At 38.1% G+C, this 16,943-nt stretch overlaps 1 protein-coding gene across 1 annotated transcript in view; it reads right to left on the bottom strand.

Annotated features, from left to right (window-relative positions):
• Positions 1–139: 139 nt before the first annotated feature.
• The window catches only part of LOC133641695 (zinc finger protein aebp2-like), a 94,698-nt gene continuing 77,894 nt past the window's right edge, over positions 140–16,943 (bottom strand). The window contains exons 9-10 of the mRNA XM_062035633.1: positions 13,424–13,453; positions 140–8,486 (exon numbers count right to left, since the gene is read on the bottom strand). Of these exons, the coding sequence (XP_061891617.1) occupies positions 8,480–8,486; positions 13,424–13,453 (37 nt within the window). The 3' untranslated portion in view covers positions 140–8,479. The remainder of the gene's footprint in view (positions 8,487–13,423; positions 13,454–16,943) is intronic.

The following is a 16,943-nucleotide window of genomic DNA, read 5'->3' as shown; positions in this document are numbered from 1 at the left end:
TGGTGTGGCTAGTATATGTAAAAATATTTGTTTTCTTCTAAAATGTATTGGGTGCGGCTTAAATAGCTACTCTATAGCCCGGCAAATACAGTATTTGTGAGCTGAAATACCAAAAAAATCTTTAAAAACAATACCTTTGAAATAATGTAAGATATGAGGTATTCAAAAAATGTAAATACATCAAACTTGATTCAAGGAACTTTATTGTCATACTGCACACTTTAGACACATGAGATACCCCCAGATTCTGCCCTTTGAGTACCTCAAGAAAAAACAGTATGTACATAATAATTTAAATAGCATATAAATAAAACAAGTTAGGGATAGATTGTAAAAAGAAATAGAAAAATAGAATACATTGTGATTCTCTGGTCCAAATAGAAGGTAAAAACAATGAGAGACAACCGATGTTCCCTCTAATTTTTCATGTGTCTGAGCAAACACAAAAACTCCCTGAGCATTCAGTGGAGAACATGTGAGCAACATCCCACGTGGCAATACCAGCAGCACACCCGTCTCAAACCAATCTTTTATAATAACACTCAAATGAGAAGAGTCATTTTCATGAGATTATTTTGTAATATTAGTGATTTGGCCCACTTGTAATGAAAATAAAAGAAATCTTGTTTTTCATAAGCTATGGATTAGTATTGTACAATATGTCTGGGTGGGGGTCCTGCTTTGGAAATCATTTGTACCCCTTTCAGAGATCACATTTAGTTGCCCTTAAACATCCTCATGTTGCACAATGAAATGTAAGCATAGGATGAAGTGTGCATTCCTGTAACTTTCTCTAGTAACAGCATTCCATGATTAATATCAATGAATTAACATTAATAATAAATGACAGTAGAATAAGCACACGTATGACTGAGGAGTCATAGTGTAACTTTGTGTGGTGTTTGAGTTGTCCGACTTTTTGTGTGGCCATAAACGCACCAGTGGTTTAGTGGTATGCGTGTTGGTGACAGATGACAAGTTGCTTTTGGCCTGGTTTGTACGGCTGAAAATGACTAGTTTTTCGAGATAGAAGTTTTTTACTCATGTTTTTGGTGTGGTTATGGCCGAATATAAACAGTTTTGCTCAATAAAGTGATCGATATAATTCCTGTCCTCGAAGCATCTCGATAGACGTTACAATAATTGAACGGTGTTCAATTGAACGGTGTTGACGAACACCGTTAGGGCCGCTTGTTGTCACTGTCACTCAAGAGTTGCATTGCAAAATTACAAAGAATAAATGTGTTTATTTTGTTTAGAATTCTGATGGGATTTGAATTGGTGCGCGGCATATATTTGCTGTGCGCAGAGGACGCTTTAGCAGTGCGCAATTGCGCAGGCACGCACCTTAAAGGGAACGTTGGAGCCAACCAAACCAAAGAAAAGCTCAGTTCAGCCCAGTAGGGACAAGTGAAGAGTGGATGGGGGAGAAAGTGATGGTATCTATAGCTACAGAGCAGCAGTCTAACACCTTCCGTAAAGAAGCTGCTCCTCAGTCTGGTGTGGTCCTACCCCGAATGCTTAGTTCTGCCTCAGGGGAGGGTGTGATCCTTGGTGATGCTGACAGTACTCTGCGGTGGTGGGAAGGCTGCTCCCCACCATCTTCCACCCTGTGCGGTGACTTCCTCCCTTGGGCCGTGCAGCTGCTGCGCCACACCGTTATGCTGGTGCTGAGGGTGCTGGAGAAGCTCCTAGGATGCCGCTCCCGAGTCCAACATGCTGCAGATTCCCGAGGAAGTCTGCGCCTTCTAGTGTTGCGGCCGTGGAGGAAATCTGGAGACCACTTCCAAAGCCGAGAGAAAATTGGGGGGAAAAATGTCTGACCTTCCTGTAGTCCACCACTATCTCTTTGGGCTTTGTTACGTGGATGCAAAGGTTGCTGCTTTTGCACCAATCCACCAGATGTTCTACCTCCTCTCTGTACCCGATCGGACTCATGCTTGTCTTTCATTGCGTACCACTATGTCCGCAGACTTCACAACACCACAGCTGGGGTTTCAGTAGTGTGAAGAGATTTATAAACAAAGGATCTCAGGCCACAGTTGTTGTGTTTAAAAGATGACAAATCATCGAGAAGAATGTTGAATCCAGACTGGACACAGCAGGCAAGGAACAGGTTATCAGTTCATAGTCTGTCAGAGTTCGGGATGGGAATCCGTAAGATTTTTCCGGTTCAGATTGCACTTTTGATTCTGCTTAATGATTAGATTCATTAACGGTTCTCTTATTAATTCATATTTGGAAAAAAAAAAGAGAAAAAAACAATGGATTAATATCAATTTAGTTTAGTTTAGAGGTAACATGACCTCACAAAGCCTACAGTGAGGTCTGAAGAGGCACATACATAGTATAGAAGAAGAAAATATATTCTTGTGTAAATAAATATAAGGAATTAATATTCTTATATAGAATTTAATCATGTACAAATTACACAAAAAAAATAATATTAACTTCAGTGTTTCCCACACATTCATTTATTTGTGGCGGCCCGCCACGAAAGAATTACGTCCGCCACAAATTAAAAAAATTTAAAAAACAAAACAATTTTTTAAATTTTATCCTGTCCACTTCTCAGGCAAATCATATAGTTGATGTAGATGCCCATATAGGCTGTTCAGATTTACTTTACAAAAGAGAAGCGTAGGATACTTCTCTTGTTGCCTTATTTGTATTTGACCACTACTGTTTTCTGTTTATTTGTTACTGACTGTGGCAGGACACCTCTGCCTCTGTTTCACTTTATGTTGCTGGTAAATAATATGGTTGTAGTAGTAGGCTAAAGTTAAATTATTTAGTATGCACTAATTAAAGGGGCAGAGCTTTAAGAGACATTTTAGCTTTTATATTTTATAAGATATATTTTTTGTAAGAACCACAATGAATAAATATATTTCAGTGAATAACTTATTGTTCAAATCTGTATATAAATATGCACATAAAGTGTTGTAATTATATTGTAAAATGGATGGATGGACGTTTAAAACAAAACTGTTATTATTAATTAGTAAGTATACATTTTTTGAGCCTTTTTAGAGAAAATCATATTGTAGTAAATTATGCAAATTACTCGATGATGTCATGGTGACCACGCCCATAGTCACGCCCCCACCGCCACAGGTATCTTGGCAGTTTATGGGAAACACTGAACTTATTACATGCAAAGGGAGATATGTCAAGCCTTTGTTGGTTATAACTGTGATGATTATGGCAAACAGTTTATGAAAACCTTGAATTGAAAATCTCAGAAAATACAAGGTTTCAAAAACTGTCAGGCAAGATGATTTTAACAGGATTATAACAAATAAAGGTTTGCATGTATTACGTTAATATCACAGATTAGTTAGTAATTGCTGACATGACTGGACTTTAACATTATATTTGAATTTGATGAGTTCCGCTTGTATATTTTGAATGACTGAAAGAAAACCTGGTTGCAGGAAAACATGCAATGTTCCTCCGACTGCAATCTCACATGCCAAAAATGCAAACTTTTGACCACAAACTTAGTCGCTGCTCGGTGACATTCGTCTAGCGGCGGACATAGACTGGAACGAGTACTTGCCCGCCTCGGAGCCGGTCAGAATCTGTCTCTCGTCACGCTCATCTAAATGACAAGGCATTCATTTCAGTTGAACTAATAATAGCGCCGACATGATAGGTGGCCGTCCCCGCCACTCTTGATGAACTAGCAGACTTATCATTATTACAAGTAGCGCTGTTGCAATCTTTTCTTGTAAAATGTAGTCAACTGTAGAGCGTTTGTTGCACCAATTTGAGATCTGACGTCACTACGCGACGTCATCCCCACCCGGAAGGATCGATAAGAGAACTGTTGGAAAGAATGGCAAGAAATTGATACACTGGGAACCGGTTTTTGATTCCCCCTAGTCAGAGTCATAAGTCATCTTGACACACAAAAGTTGGAGAGAATTAAAAAGGTTTTCAGATTGTATTGGTAAATAGACAAAGATGGTACATCAAGTGGTAATGAATCCAGAACGCAGCACCAACAGAGTCATTCAGCGGGTGTGTGATTATTGTACCAAACAATGTGTTCTTGGCATTAACACATACTATAGTCTCTACCAACTCCAGACATAAATAGACTATATTGCCAAAAGTATTTGGCCATCCATCGAAATGATGAGAATCAGGTGTCCTAATCACTTGGCCCGGTGTATAAAATCAAGAACTTAGGCACGTAGACTCTTTCTACAAACATCTGTGAAAGAATGGGCCTGCTCTCAGTGATTTCCAGCCTGGAACTGTCATAGGATGCCACCTGTGCAACAAATCCAGTCGTGACATTTCCTCGCTCCTAAATATTCCAAAGTCAACTTTATTATAAGAAAATGGAAGAGTTCGGAACAACAGCAAGTCAGCCACCAAGTGGTAGGCCACGTAAACTGACAGAGAGGGGTCAGCGGATGCTGAAGCGCATAGTGCAAAGACTTTCTGCACAGTCAGTTGCTACACAGCTCTAAACTTCATGTGACTTTCCAATTAGCCCACGTACAGTACGCAGAGAGCTTCATGGAATGGGTTTCCATGGCTGAGCAGCTGCATGTAGGCCATACATCACCAAGTCCAATGCAAAGCGTGGGATGCAGTGGTGTAAAGCACGTTGCCACTGGACTCTAGAGCAGTGGAGACGCCTTCTCTGGACTGATGAGTCACGTTTTTCCATCTGGCAATCTGATGGACCAGTTTGGGTTTGGAGGTTGCCAGGAGAACGCTACATTTCGGACTGCATTGTGCCGAGTGTGAAATTTGGTGGAGGAATTATGATGTGGGGTTGTCTTTCAGGAGTTTGGGCTTGTCCCCTGAGTTCCAGTGAAAAGAACTTTGAATGCTCCAGGATTTGGACAATTCCATGGGATGGCACTTCAAGTTATTATGTGAGTCAAGGCAGGTGGCCAAATACTTTTGGCAATATAGTGTAAATGAAAACATAAGCAAACACAGCTCCACTCTCCGACTTCAGGAAAATACCTGAATGTGTCCTCATCAACACCAGAAACCAACAGAAAATTTCCATGAAGTCAAATGAGCGAGTGGACCAGCCCACAGCAGACCTTTGCATGAACTCTGCTTCTTTCTGGCACACCTACCATTATCACCCGTAAAGACGACCTCTACTTGTCAACGTGTGTCGTGTCCCTGATTTTATTAGAAACCCACAAATCCCTTGAAATGATGCGACATACAGAAGAAAAGAAAAGAGCTTTAAAGGAGTTTGAAGAGCTAAAATCAAAAGAAGGATGTACGCAAACATGTGAGCAGGGAGTGAAATAAGTCAGGCTTAGTTCGGAGTGTTGGTGCTTGTGGAGTTGGGGGAACCCTTTCTCAACTGTCTATGTGATGTCAAGGCTTGGTTAGCCCAGAATTTTTTAATAATGAATGAGGGAAAAACGGAAATTTCAGTTTTTGGTCCGGCCCTCACTGACTTGGGACCATTGCAAAATTATGTGCGTCCCAAAGTCACCAGCCTTGGCGTCACTATAGACAGCGATTTTAAATTTGACAAACAAGTCAATGGCGTTTTAAAATCGTGTTTTTATCATCTTCGTCTTTTAGCAAAGGTAAAACCATTTTTATCTTTTAACCTTTTTGAACAAGTCGTGCATGCTTTTATTTCAAGTGGCCTGGACTACTGCAATGCACTTTATGCTGGCATTAGCCAAAAAGCTCTCTCCCGGTTGCAGTTAGTCCAGAACGCGGCAGCACGACTTTTAACAGGGGCCAGGAAACGTGAGCATATAACCCCAATTCTTCGGAGTTTGCACTGGCTCCCTGTTCATTTTAGAATTGATTTTAAATCCTTGCTGTTTGTTTTTAAAGCTTTACATGGACTGGCACCTCAGTATATCTCGGACCTCATCCAAATTTACACTCCTACACGCGCTCTGAGGTCCGAGAGCCAGCTCCAGCTCGTGGTGCCCGGGATGAGACTTAAAACCAGGGGAGACAGGGCCTTCTCTGTGGTCGGCCCTAAACTCTGGAACACTCTGCCCCTCCATGTTCAAACTGCTCCCACAGTGGAGTGTTTTAAGTCTCGTCTTAAGACCCACTTTTATTCTTTGGCTTTTAACACTACGTGAGTTGTGTGGTCTTCTGTCCTCTGTTGTCCTCTGTGATTTTTTTATAAATTTTGATGTCTATTTTACTGTTTTAATTGGTTTTACCCTTTAAAAATCGTTTTTAATCATATTTATTTTTTATATTGTCTCTGTATTGGTTTTCTATTCATTTATTCTTTGTTTTTATTCAGTCATTGGTGTAGCATAATATTGTTTTTAATAGTTTTTAATATTGTTTTTAACATGGCTGTGCAGCACTTTGGAAACATTTTTGTTGTGTAAATGTGCTATATAAATAAAGTGGATTGGATTGGATTGGATTGGAACAGTCATGAAGTCATCCGGAATAGTAAAGGGCTCGACAGGGTGACGTAGTGGAATAGAAAAAACACAATGCATTGTGGGCTTTGCGAGTATCCGGAGAGTGTTTACGTTCTTTACTTCTTAACAGTGATACTTATATCACTGGTCTCGTCTTAATAACACCTGTCTGATAATACTGCTTTCATTTAATTAATTTTACAATTTTACACACATACTGTACCTATAGTTTAGTCTTCTGTTAAGTTCTCAATGCTCTTTTCCTCCCTTGTTTACGTTTTCTGGTTGCCAGGTGGCTGATTAGCCGCACCTGCTTTTGATTGATTGATTGAAACTTTTATTAGTAGATTGCACAGTACAGTACATATTCCGTACAATTGACCACTAAATGGTAACACCCCAATAAGTTTTTCAACTTGTTTAAGGTCCACGTTAATCAATTCATGTTGGTTGATTAACGTCCTCACCTGTCTCTGCCCCTAATCACTCCCCTTTATATTCTGGTCTTAGTTGCTGGTCCACGGTTTGCTACACATGACGGCTTGTTTGTTCGTTTGTTTTCCCACTATTTATATTTATGCTAATCTCAATGCTACGTTGAGCTAGTACCTAAGTTGTGGGTTTTTTTTCTGCCTTGTGTGTAGAAGTTCAAATCAAGATTTATCTCTGCACCCTTTGGAATGGCAAACACGTCACCATATGCCAGCATACGACAGTTATCCTGTTTTACACATATTTATTCGGCTGCTAGCATTATACTGTATTTTGAGAAACAAACAAGCTGTCTTTTTACATGGAGTGATCTGTAAGCTCAAAAATAAATGAATTTTCCTTTTGGAGAAGAAGTGCCATGTGATCAAAGTATTTAAAAAGTGATAATGGTCAAGGTGTGTTGACCACGTATCTCTGAAATGATGAGTCTTCTCTTTCTGATGGAACATTTGCAGGTCTTGCAGTCACCTGAAGTTGGTTTGTTCTAGAGCTTTTACGGACTTTGCCTTCTGAAAATTTTCGCCGGTATACAAACGTGTTTATTAACGAGGACAAGCTAAGCTTCAGACCATGGCAGCCGGTTGTTTAAATCACTTGTACCATGGATGTCCTCATATGGATCGATTTCACTGACTTTACTTCTTTTGTCAAGCCTTGGAAACAGGTCAGTTTTGGTATGGTCCCTTGTTTTTGTTTTTTTTGTATGGTCTATTTTATTATTGGTTGCCCAACTCAGTGATGTAAACAACAAACATCCCGACCTCAGCCCACAATGCAATGAGCGAACACCAGCTTTTCTAAGGCCTATTCCCCTTTTCAAGAGCACAAACTTTTCTCATTCACCTGGAATTTTGAAAGACCATGGCACATTTCCTCCCATTTTACCCAAATAAAAATAAAATAACTTTCCCTTGCTCCCAAACTCCCTGGAAAAGTACCTCGTGACAAGCGGTGTCGTTGCAGAATCCGAAGCTCTTTTCATGGGTCTGTTTGGAATATATCACTTTCAGGAACTTTGAGGTGGGGTGGACATGCAAACCACACAGACTGCCAAGGATGATTTGAAATGTTGGTGGAAAAGAGGCGTATGCAAGCTGCCCAGTGGTTCATCAGCAGAATTATTGCTTCTGTAACGTGTAAATATTTTATACAGGTTAAAAACATTCAACTTTTGCATACTGCGAGTATAAATAGCAATATTGTTAAGACTTTTCTCACACAGAAAATGGAATGACCAAAAAAAGTGTCTATGACAATTAACACAGCTTATCACAGTAATTCAAAGTCTTTACATACATTCACAATACGGACAATTATTTTATAAAAATAATTTGCATATGTAATTTACATAAAACACAAAATTCTTGTGGGACAAGGTTGCAGAAAAACATTGTTTTTTTTTACCATAGGGCATCAAAATATTCTTGTTTTAAAATCCATGTTGTAGAGGTTCCTTGTTCTTGATGAGGACAAAGTGTTGATATTGTTTCCTGTCCACAGCTTTAAATAGTCCCCCAAAAAGTTGTTCACATAACAACAAAGCTTCTGAGTGCAAGGAATAAAAAAAAAAGTCCAGAAACGGCTCCTTAAAGGCTGTGTACACATGTGAGAGAGAGAGAGAGAGAGAGAGAGAGAGAGAGAGAGAGAGAGAGAGAGAGATTATTTTAGTGATGCTAAAGTGAGTACCGTATTTTTCGGAGTATAAATTGCTTCGGAGTATAAATCGCACCGGCCGAAAATGCATAATAAAGAAGGAAAAAAACATATATACGTCGCACTGGAGTATAAGTCGCATTTTTTGGGGAAATGTATTTGATAAAAGCCAACACCAAGAATAGACATTTGAAAGGCTCAAATATAGAGATGAGGGTCTTTAATTTGACCTGCTGCCAATGTTTCCTTACCATTATTGCTATGTTGTCTATTACCATTGTTGGTATATTCATTATTCCTACATTGTTGATACAAATTATTGTTACAGTGTAATCATTATTGTTACCTGTGGTAATGCCACTACGATACAACATCTGTATTATAATCCTTGAACAAAGTAAGAGTGAAACTCATGTGAATAATCACTGAATGGAGAACTGGGGGTGGAATTAAATAAATTATCTTCTTCCGACTCCCTTTCAGGCAAGACTGGACAATCATGCATTACATACTATACATTACCTTTTGCACTATATTAATGTATATTATTATGTGTTGTCAACTTTGTACTTTTTTATGTCATTGCCTGAAATAAATAAATAAATGAAAAGGCAATTTAAAATAAATAAAGAATAGTGGACAACAGGCTGAATAAGTGTACGTTATATGAGGCATAAATAACCAACTGAGAAGGTGCCTGGTATGTTAACGTAACATATTATGGTAAGAGTCATTCAAATAACTATAACATAAAGAACATGCTATACGTTTACCAAACAATCTGTCACTCCTAATCGCTAAATCCCATGAAATCTTATACGTCTAGTCTCTTACGTGAATGAGCTAAATAATATTATTTCATATTTTATGGTAATGTGTTAATAATTTCACACATACACTACCGTTCAAAAGTTTGGGGTCACCCAAACAATTTTGTGGAATAGCCTTCATTTCTAAGAACAAGAATAGACGGTCGAGTTTCAGATGAAAGTTCTCTTTTTCTGGCCATTTTGAGCGTTTAATTGACCCCACAAATGTGATGCTCCAGAAACTCAATCTGCTCAAAGGAAGGTCAGTTTTCTAGCTTCTGTAACGAGCTAAAGTGTTTTCAGATGTGTGAACATGATTGCACAAGGGTTTTCTAATCATCAATTAGCCTTCTGAGCCAATGAGCAAACACATTGTACCATTAGAACACTGGAGTGATAGTTGCTGGAAATGGGCCTCTATACACCTATGTAGATATTGCACCAAAAAGCAGACATTTGCAGCTAGAATAGTCATTTACCACATTAGCAATGTATAGAGTGTATTTCTTTCAAGTTAAGACTAGTTTAAAGTTATCTTCATTGAAAAGTACAGTGCTTTTCCTTCAAAAATAAGGACATTTCAATGTGACCCCAAACTTTTGAACGGTAGTGTAAGTCGCAGCCCTGGCCAAACTATGAAAAAAACTGCGACTTATAGTCCGAAAAATACGGTACAAATCTTGTAAGAAATACGTCTTTACACATACATTAAAGATGCATTCATTTTTGAAGTCATTTTTTTAGTATTTTTGGATGGTGCTTGTGAAGTATGACATTACAGCTACCGTTACTTTTAATACACAATCATAAGACTTTCTTGACATTGATTGGTTGTATTTTTCCACGACAAATACATTTCACATATTCTCTAAATGTAAGCATGCAAAATAATCTTTGGAAAAAATGATGGCATCAATTCACGTCATGAATATTCAGCGTTTTTAATGTTGAGCACTTTATTAACATATAATAAACTCTGCTATTGGCTGTCATATATTCCTATGCCTGAAACTCACATGTACAGTAGTTGCCCACCGGTGGCCGGGTCGGAGAATATGTTTCTATAAGCCACACGGCTCGCGATCATTCATTCAGTGCACTAATGGTTCTATAAAGACGGACATTGGTGGTGCCATGGCCGTCTTACATTCAGCTGTTCACCTCGCTGGAAGTTTTGAGGGCAGATTTGTTTTTAAACATTGCGTGTAGAAGCCATGGTGGCTGGCGCAACACACACAACAACACGGCAATCACATCTTGCACAGACATTGCACCATGTATGTAGTAGACACTATATACTGAATTTTTTTTAAATTATTTATTAGCATGTATTTATTTATCATTACCAGGCATGGGCACCGAAACAGGGTTCCATAATGGAACTGATGCCAACGTAAATGGTAGTAACCAGATACAAAAAAAAAAAAAAGTTATCGTGCACCAAATGGTGCTAAATAATGCAGGCTCAGTCACCTACAACGAGTGCTTGGTGGTGATATGTGAGTAACGTCTCGTAAGATGGAACAAAGAATCTTTGAAGTTCGAAGTTATGTAATGTCCCGACACAGTCTGACACACTTCTCAAAGGGGCACTTAAAAAAAATTTTTGTCTATCGTTCACAATCTTTATGAAAGACATGACAATGGATGGATTTTTATTAATGCAGTCTTAATATTAAATAAACGTAAATAGTCTGCCCATGGAAGCTCCACTACTCCGCCCATAAAATCCACTGGATCTACTGGATAGCCTCCAGAACACTGAAATTCAAGTATTTATTTTATTTATACGTATAATAAAATAAATATATATACACTACCGTTCAAAAGTTTGGGGTCACATTGAAATGTCCTTATTTTTGAAGGAAAAGCACTGTACTTTTCAATGAAGATAACTTTAAACTAGTCTTAACTTGAAAGAAATACACTCTATACATTGCTAATGTGGTAAATGACTATTCTAGCTGCAAATGTCTGCTTTTTGGTGCAATATCTACATAGGTGTATAGAGGCCCATTTCCAGCAACTATCACTCCAGTGTTCTAATGGTACAATGTGTTTGCTCATTGGCTCAGAAGGCTAATTGATGATTAGAAAACCCTTGTGCAATCATGTTCACACATCTGAAAACACTTTAGCTCGTTACAGAAGCTACAAAACTGACCTTCCTTTGAGCAGATTGAGTTTCTGGAGCATCACATTTGTGGGGTCAATTAAACGCTCAAAATGGCCAGAAAAAGAGAACTTTCATCTGAAACTCCACAGTCTCTTCTTGTTCTTAGAAATGAAGGCTATTCCACTAAATTGTTTGGGTGACCCCAAACTTTTGAACGGTAGTGTAAGTCGCACTAGAGTATAAATCGCATTTTTGGGGGAAATGTATTTGATGAAATCCAACACCAAGAATAGACATTTGAAAGGCAATATAAAATAAATAAAGAATAGTGAACAACAGGCTGAATAAGTGTACGTTATATGAGGCATAAATAACCAACTGAGAAGGTGCCTGGTATGTTAACGTAACATATTATGGTAAGAGTCATTCAAATAACTATAACATATAGAACATGCTATACCAAACAATCTGTCACTCCTAATCGCTAAATCCCATGAAATCTTCTTCCTCTGTGTCGCTTCTAAACAACTCTGCCAACTCCAAAGGTAGACAATGCGCCGCTTCCTCTTCTATTGGTATCATTTCACACATAAATCGCTCCAGAGTATAAATCGCACCCAAGGCCAAACTATTGAAAAAAACTGCGATTTATAATCCGAAATATACGGTGATTGTTTTAAATATTTTTTGACCTGTTGTGGTATGACTGCTGTTGTTCTGTTGTATTGTCTTGCAATTATTATTGTAACTTTGTTTGTGCCGCCCACTTTGTCAGGTCGCTCTTGAAAAATAGATTTTAGTCTTTACCTGGTCTAGTCTTTACAATACTGGGGCCGTACTTATCAAGCTTCTTAGAGTGCCATTTTACACTTAAGTCCTGAGAATTTGCGAAATTTAGTCCTACTCTCAAACTTAAGAATAAAAGCTTTTTATCAACGTTCTTAAGTCTAAGAATCACTCCTACTCTCCACGATATTTAAGAGACCTTCAGAGGTGTCTTAAGTGGTTAGGAGTTGCCAGCAGGGGATGGCACTGAGGCGAGAGAGACGTGCGCGAACATTCAGGGAACGGAACAATGTTTTTTGTTTTTTTGATGACGAGCAGCTGATCAAACGGTATCGTTTAGACAGAGCGGATATTATTTTTGTCACAGATTTAATACTTTTCGATTCCTTGTTGATTTCTGCATGTGTCTGCAGTGGGCTAGTATATATAGAGCCACCCACACCAGTTTCAAATTAGTTGCCTAATTAATGAATTGGAAAGAAAATGTTATGACAGTAGCGTATGTGTGTGGCCGTGAGGTGAGTGACGTCAGTGAGTGTGTGGGCGAGAGAAGAGAGGGAGAGGTAGCGTGAGTGCCGGCGGGGACTAGTTTGTTTTGTATTATTTTGTAGTTTATTGTCAAAATATACACTCCCATTGTCCACTTAAATATTTCCAAGATATTTCTTTATTCTTAGACAACGGATTCCCTTCCGTGATTGGTCATTTCTATGGACACAGAAATGACGTCACCTAAAATTCCGTTTACGGCACATAGTAATGTCGTAATTCAGCTCTGAGTGTGACACTTAAGATTCAGTCCTACACTTCGCTGAAAGTGTGAGTAAGACGCTTGATAACTAACTTTTAAGTGCAGCTTTCAGCGAAGAATTTATTTACTCTTAAGTCAACTCTTAGCAGACTTCTTAGGAGTAATTCTAAGAAGCTTGATAAGTACGGCCCCTGATCTCTAATTATTACTGACTTAGGGTGAATACGATGTGTTTTCAGCTGAAAAAAAATAGCTTTTTTTCCAGAAAAAAATCAAGTTAAATCTTACGTAAACAATTCAAAAAATCTGCAAATCCGAGGGTCGTTAATGAAAAATCGCAAATCCGCAGGGATCTACTGCAACTCAATCTTTTGTAACTAATACAAAAAACTAATACTGAGTAGGTGCATCTTACCTCTGCTTCAGTCTCTTCTGTGAAAGTGCTCTGGAATGACAAATGTTTTTCAGAAGTAAGCATTCAGTATATTGTAAGTTCAATACACCAAACTACATTCAATTATTGAACAATATACCAGGTGTTACAGTTTATTTGATCAAAAAACATTTCTCAAAAGAACAAAACAAAAAAAGATTTCCAGTGTGAAGTGAATTTGTGTTTAAATGACCAAAAAGCGAACCCATTTCAAATTCAGTCTCTTTTATGTCCGTTTCCATGTCGGTTTAATGATCCAACTGATACATTCACTGACTCAGGGATTATCGGCCTCATTCCGTTGGATACTTAATGAAAAGGGACAAGCCTGACAATTTACTGAGGAATTATATTCAACTATGAGACCAGAGTCCAGCAGCAGCAGCAATAGCAGTTACTGCGCCTTCACGCCTGATTACATTTCCGCCAGTCTTTGTGTGTGTGTGTGTGTGTGTGTGTGTGTGTGTGTGTGTGTGTGTGTGTGTGTGTGTGTGTGTGTGTGTGTGTGTGTGTGTGTGTGTGTGTGTGTGTGTGTGTGTGTGTGTGTGTGTGTGTGTGTGTGTGTGTGTGTGTGTGTGTGTGTGTGTGACACATCTTTAGTATTCAGTGATCAGTCATTTTAGGTTCTGATTTCGGGTTTGAATGGTCTTCCCACACAGGGTGTTCTCCCCATGGTAACGGTTATATTGCAGAGCTTCACAAAAAACATTGTAGCACGTGATCGCCAAACTTTTGCTTAAAATGCTGTTATCTTGAGGACAGTGCCGAGCAGTTTTGAATACACACATTTGCACTAAGTAGGATAATTTACATTTATTGTATAAACACACACACGCACACTTATATGTATATACACATTCATATACAGTACAGGCCAAAAGTTTGGACACACCTTCTCCTTCAATGCGTTCTGTTTATTTTCATGACTATTTACATTGTAGATTGTCACTGAAGGCATCAAAACTATGAATGTACACATGTGGAGTTATGCACTTAACAAAAAAAGGTGCAATAACTGAAAACATTACATTACTGTTTTGCACACTCTTGGCATTCTCTCCATGAGCTTCAAGAGGTAGTCACCCGAAATGGTTGTGAACACAGCTTCAAGCACACCTGTGAAAGACAGAAAAGAGAGAATGGACGGATTTTGGCCTAAAAACTAACGACAAAGGGGAAGTTATAACACTGCAACGCCCTCAGGAAGAGGTGCTTTAAGACATGGCTAGCTAGCTAGCAGCTAACATCCATCCACAGTCGGCAGTGTTTTAGCTACTTCTAAATCACTAATCCTCGCCTCCATGGCGACAAATAAAGTACGTTTCTTACAAGTATCATCCCTGCAGGACGAGGAATAGCTAAACATGTACAAACAAGCACACCTGCGAAGTGAAAACCATTTCAGATGACTACCTCTCGAAGCTCATCGAGAGAATGCCAAGAGTGTGCAAAGCAGTAATCAGAGCAAAGGGTGGCTATTTAAAAAAAAAACTAGAATACTCAACATGTTACCAGTTATTTCACCTTTTTTTGTTAAGTACATAACTCCACATGTGTTCATTCATAGTTTTGATGCTTTCAGTGACAATCTACAATGTAAATAGTCATGAAAATTAAAAAAAACAAATTGAATGAGAAGGTGTGTCCAAACTTTTGGCCATATATATACATATACGTGTGTGTATACATACAAACTGTATGTATATACATGTGCATATTTGTATATACTGTATGTGTATAAATAAACTGTATTGATTTGTGTATATATACAAACATATATATATATATATATATATATATATATATATATATATATATATATATATATATATATATATATAAACACATATATATATATATATATAATATACATACATACATTATTGATACATACAGACATATATGTATTATATCTATATATGCATTTATATATACACATATATACATAGATATGTACTGTATATACATACATATATGTGTATTTATACACATTTATACACACACACACGTATATATATATATATATATATATATATATATATATATATATATATATATATATATATATATATATATATATATATATATATATATATATATATATATATATATATATATATATATATATATATACACACTACCGTTCAAAAGTTTGGGGTCACATTGAAATGTCCTTATTTTTGAAGGAAAAGCACTGTACTTTTCAATGAAGATAACTTTAAACTAGTCTTAACTTTAAAGAAATACACTCTATACATTGCTAATGTGGTAAATGACTATTCTAGCTGCAAATGTCTGGTTTTTGGTGCAATATCTACATAGGTGTATAGAGGCCCATTTCCAGCAACTATCACTCCAGTGTTCTAATGGTACAATGTGTTTGCTCATTGGCTCAGAAGGCTAATTGATGATTAGAAAACCCTTGTGCAATCATGTTCACACATCTGAAAACACTTTAGCTCGTTACAGAAGCTATAAAACTGACCTTCCTTTGAGCAGATTGACTTTCTGGAGCATCACATTTGTGGGGTCAATTAAACGCTCAAAATGGCCAGAAAAAGAGAACTTTCATCTGAAACTCGACAGTCTATTCTTGTTCTTAGAAATGAAGGCTATTCCAAAAAATTGTTTGGGTGACCCCAAACTTTTGAACGGTAGTGTATATATATATATATATATAGTTGAGGTTTCTGTGGTTTATCCATTGTACAATGCTCATTACCGGGGTACAGCGGAATATACATTAGGTCAGGGAAAAACACAAAGGCTATTTCATGTTTAGGGAAACCTGCGAAACAGGCTTGTAGGGAGGAAATAGCCTCTGTGATTTTTCCTGACCTAACGCGCATGCACACATACACACACACACACCTACACCCACCCACACACACACACACACACAGTTTCTGTGGATGTTCTCATTCATGCAGGACATTCAATCGATTGCAACTGGACTGTTATGTTTGTTTTAAAAGACATGTTGCCTATCTGACTTAAATTCACGTGCATGAACTGATCAAGCTTGCTCGAATGAGAGGCGAAACGTCTTCTAAGACAGACTGAACAGTCCAGTTGTGATCGACCGTTGTACTCTTCAACTAAACTACCGTCATTTCCGGACTATAAGCCGCACCTGACTATAAGCCGCACCAGCTAAATTTAGGGTAAAATACAGATTGCTCCATATATAAGCCGCACCTGACTATAAGCCGCACCAGCTAAATTTAGGGTAAAATACAGATTGCTCCATATATAAGCCGCACCTGACTATAAGCCGCACCAGCTAAATTTAGGGTAAAATACAGATTGCTCCATATATAAGCCGCACCTGACTATAAGCCGCACCAGCTAAATTTAGGGGAAAATACAGATTGCTCCATATATAAGCCGCACCCGACTATAAGCCGCAGGGTTTTGATGTGTAATTACCGTGGTATATAGGGGTTCCTGCTACCACGGAGGGGATTGTCGGGACAGAGATGACTGTTTGGGAACGCAAAGC

This window comes from Entelurus aequoreus, linkage group LG24, assembly GCF_033978785.1.
Source record: "Entelurus aequoreus isolate RoL-2023_Sb linkage group LG24, RoL_Eaeq_v1.1, whole genome shotgun sequence".
In the NCBI taxonomy this organism is placed as follows: Eukaryota; Metazoa; Chordata; class Actinopteri; order Syngnathiformes; family Syngnathidae; genus Entelurus; species Entelurus aequoreus.
The sequence above is the reverse complement of the archived record's forward strand: the minus strand, read 5'-3'. Positions and strand labels throughout refer to the sequence as shown.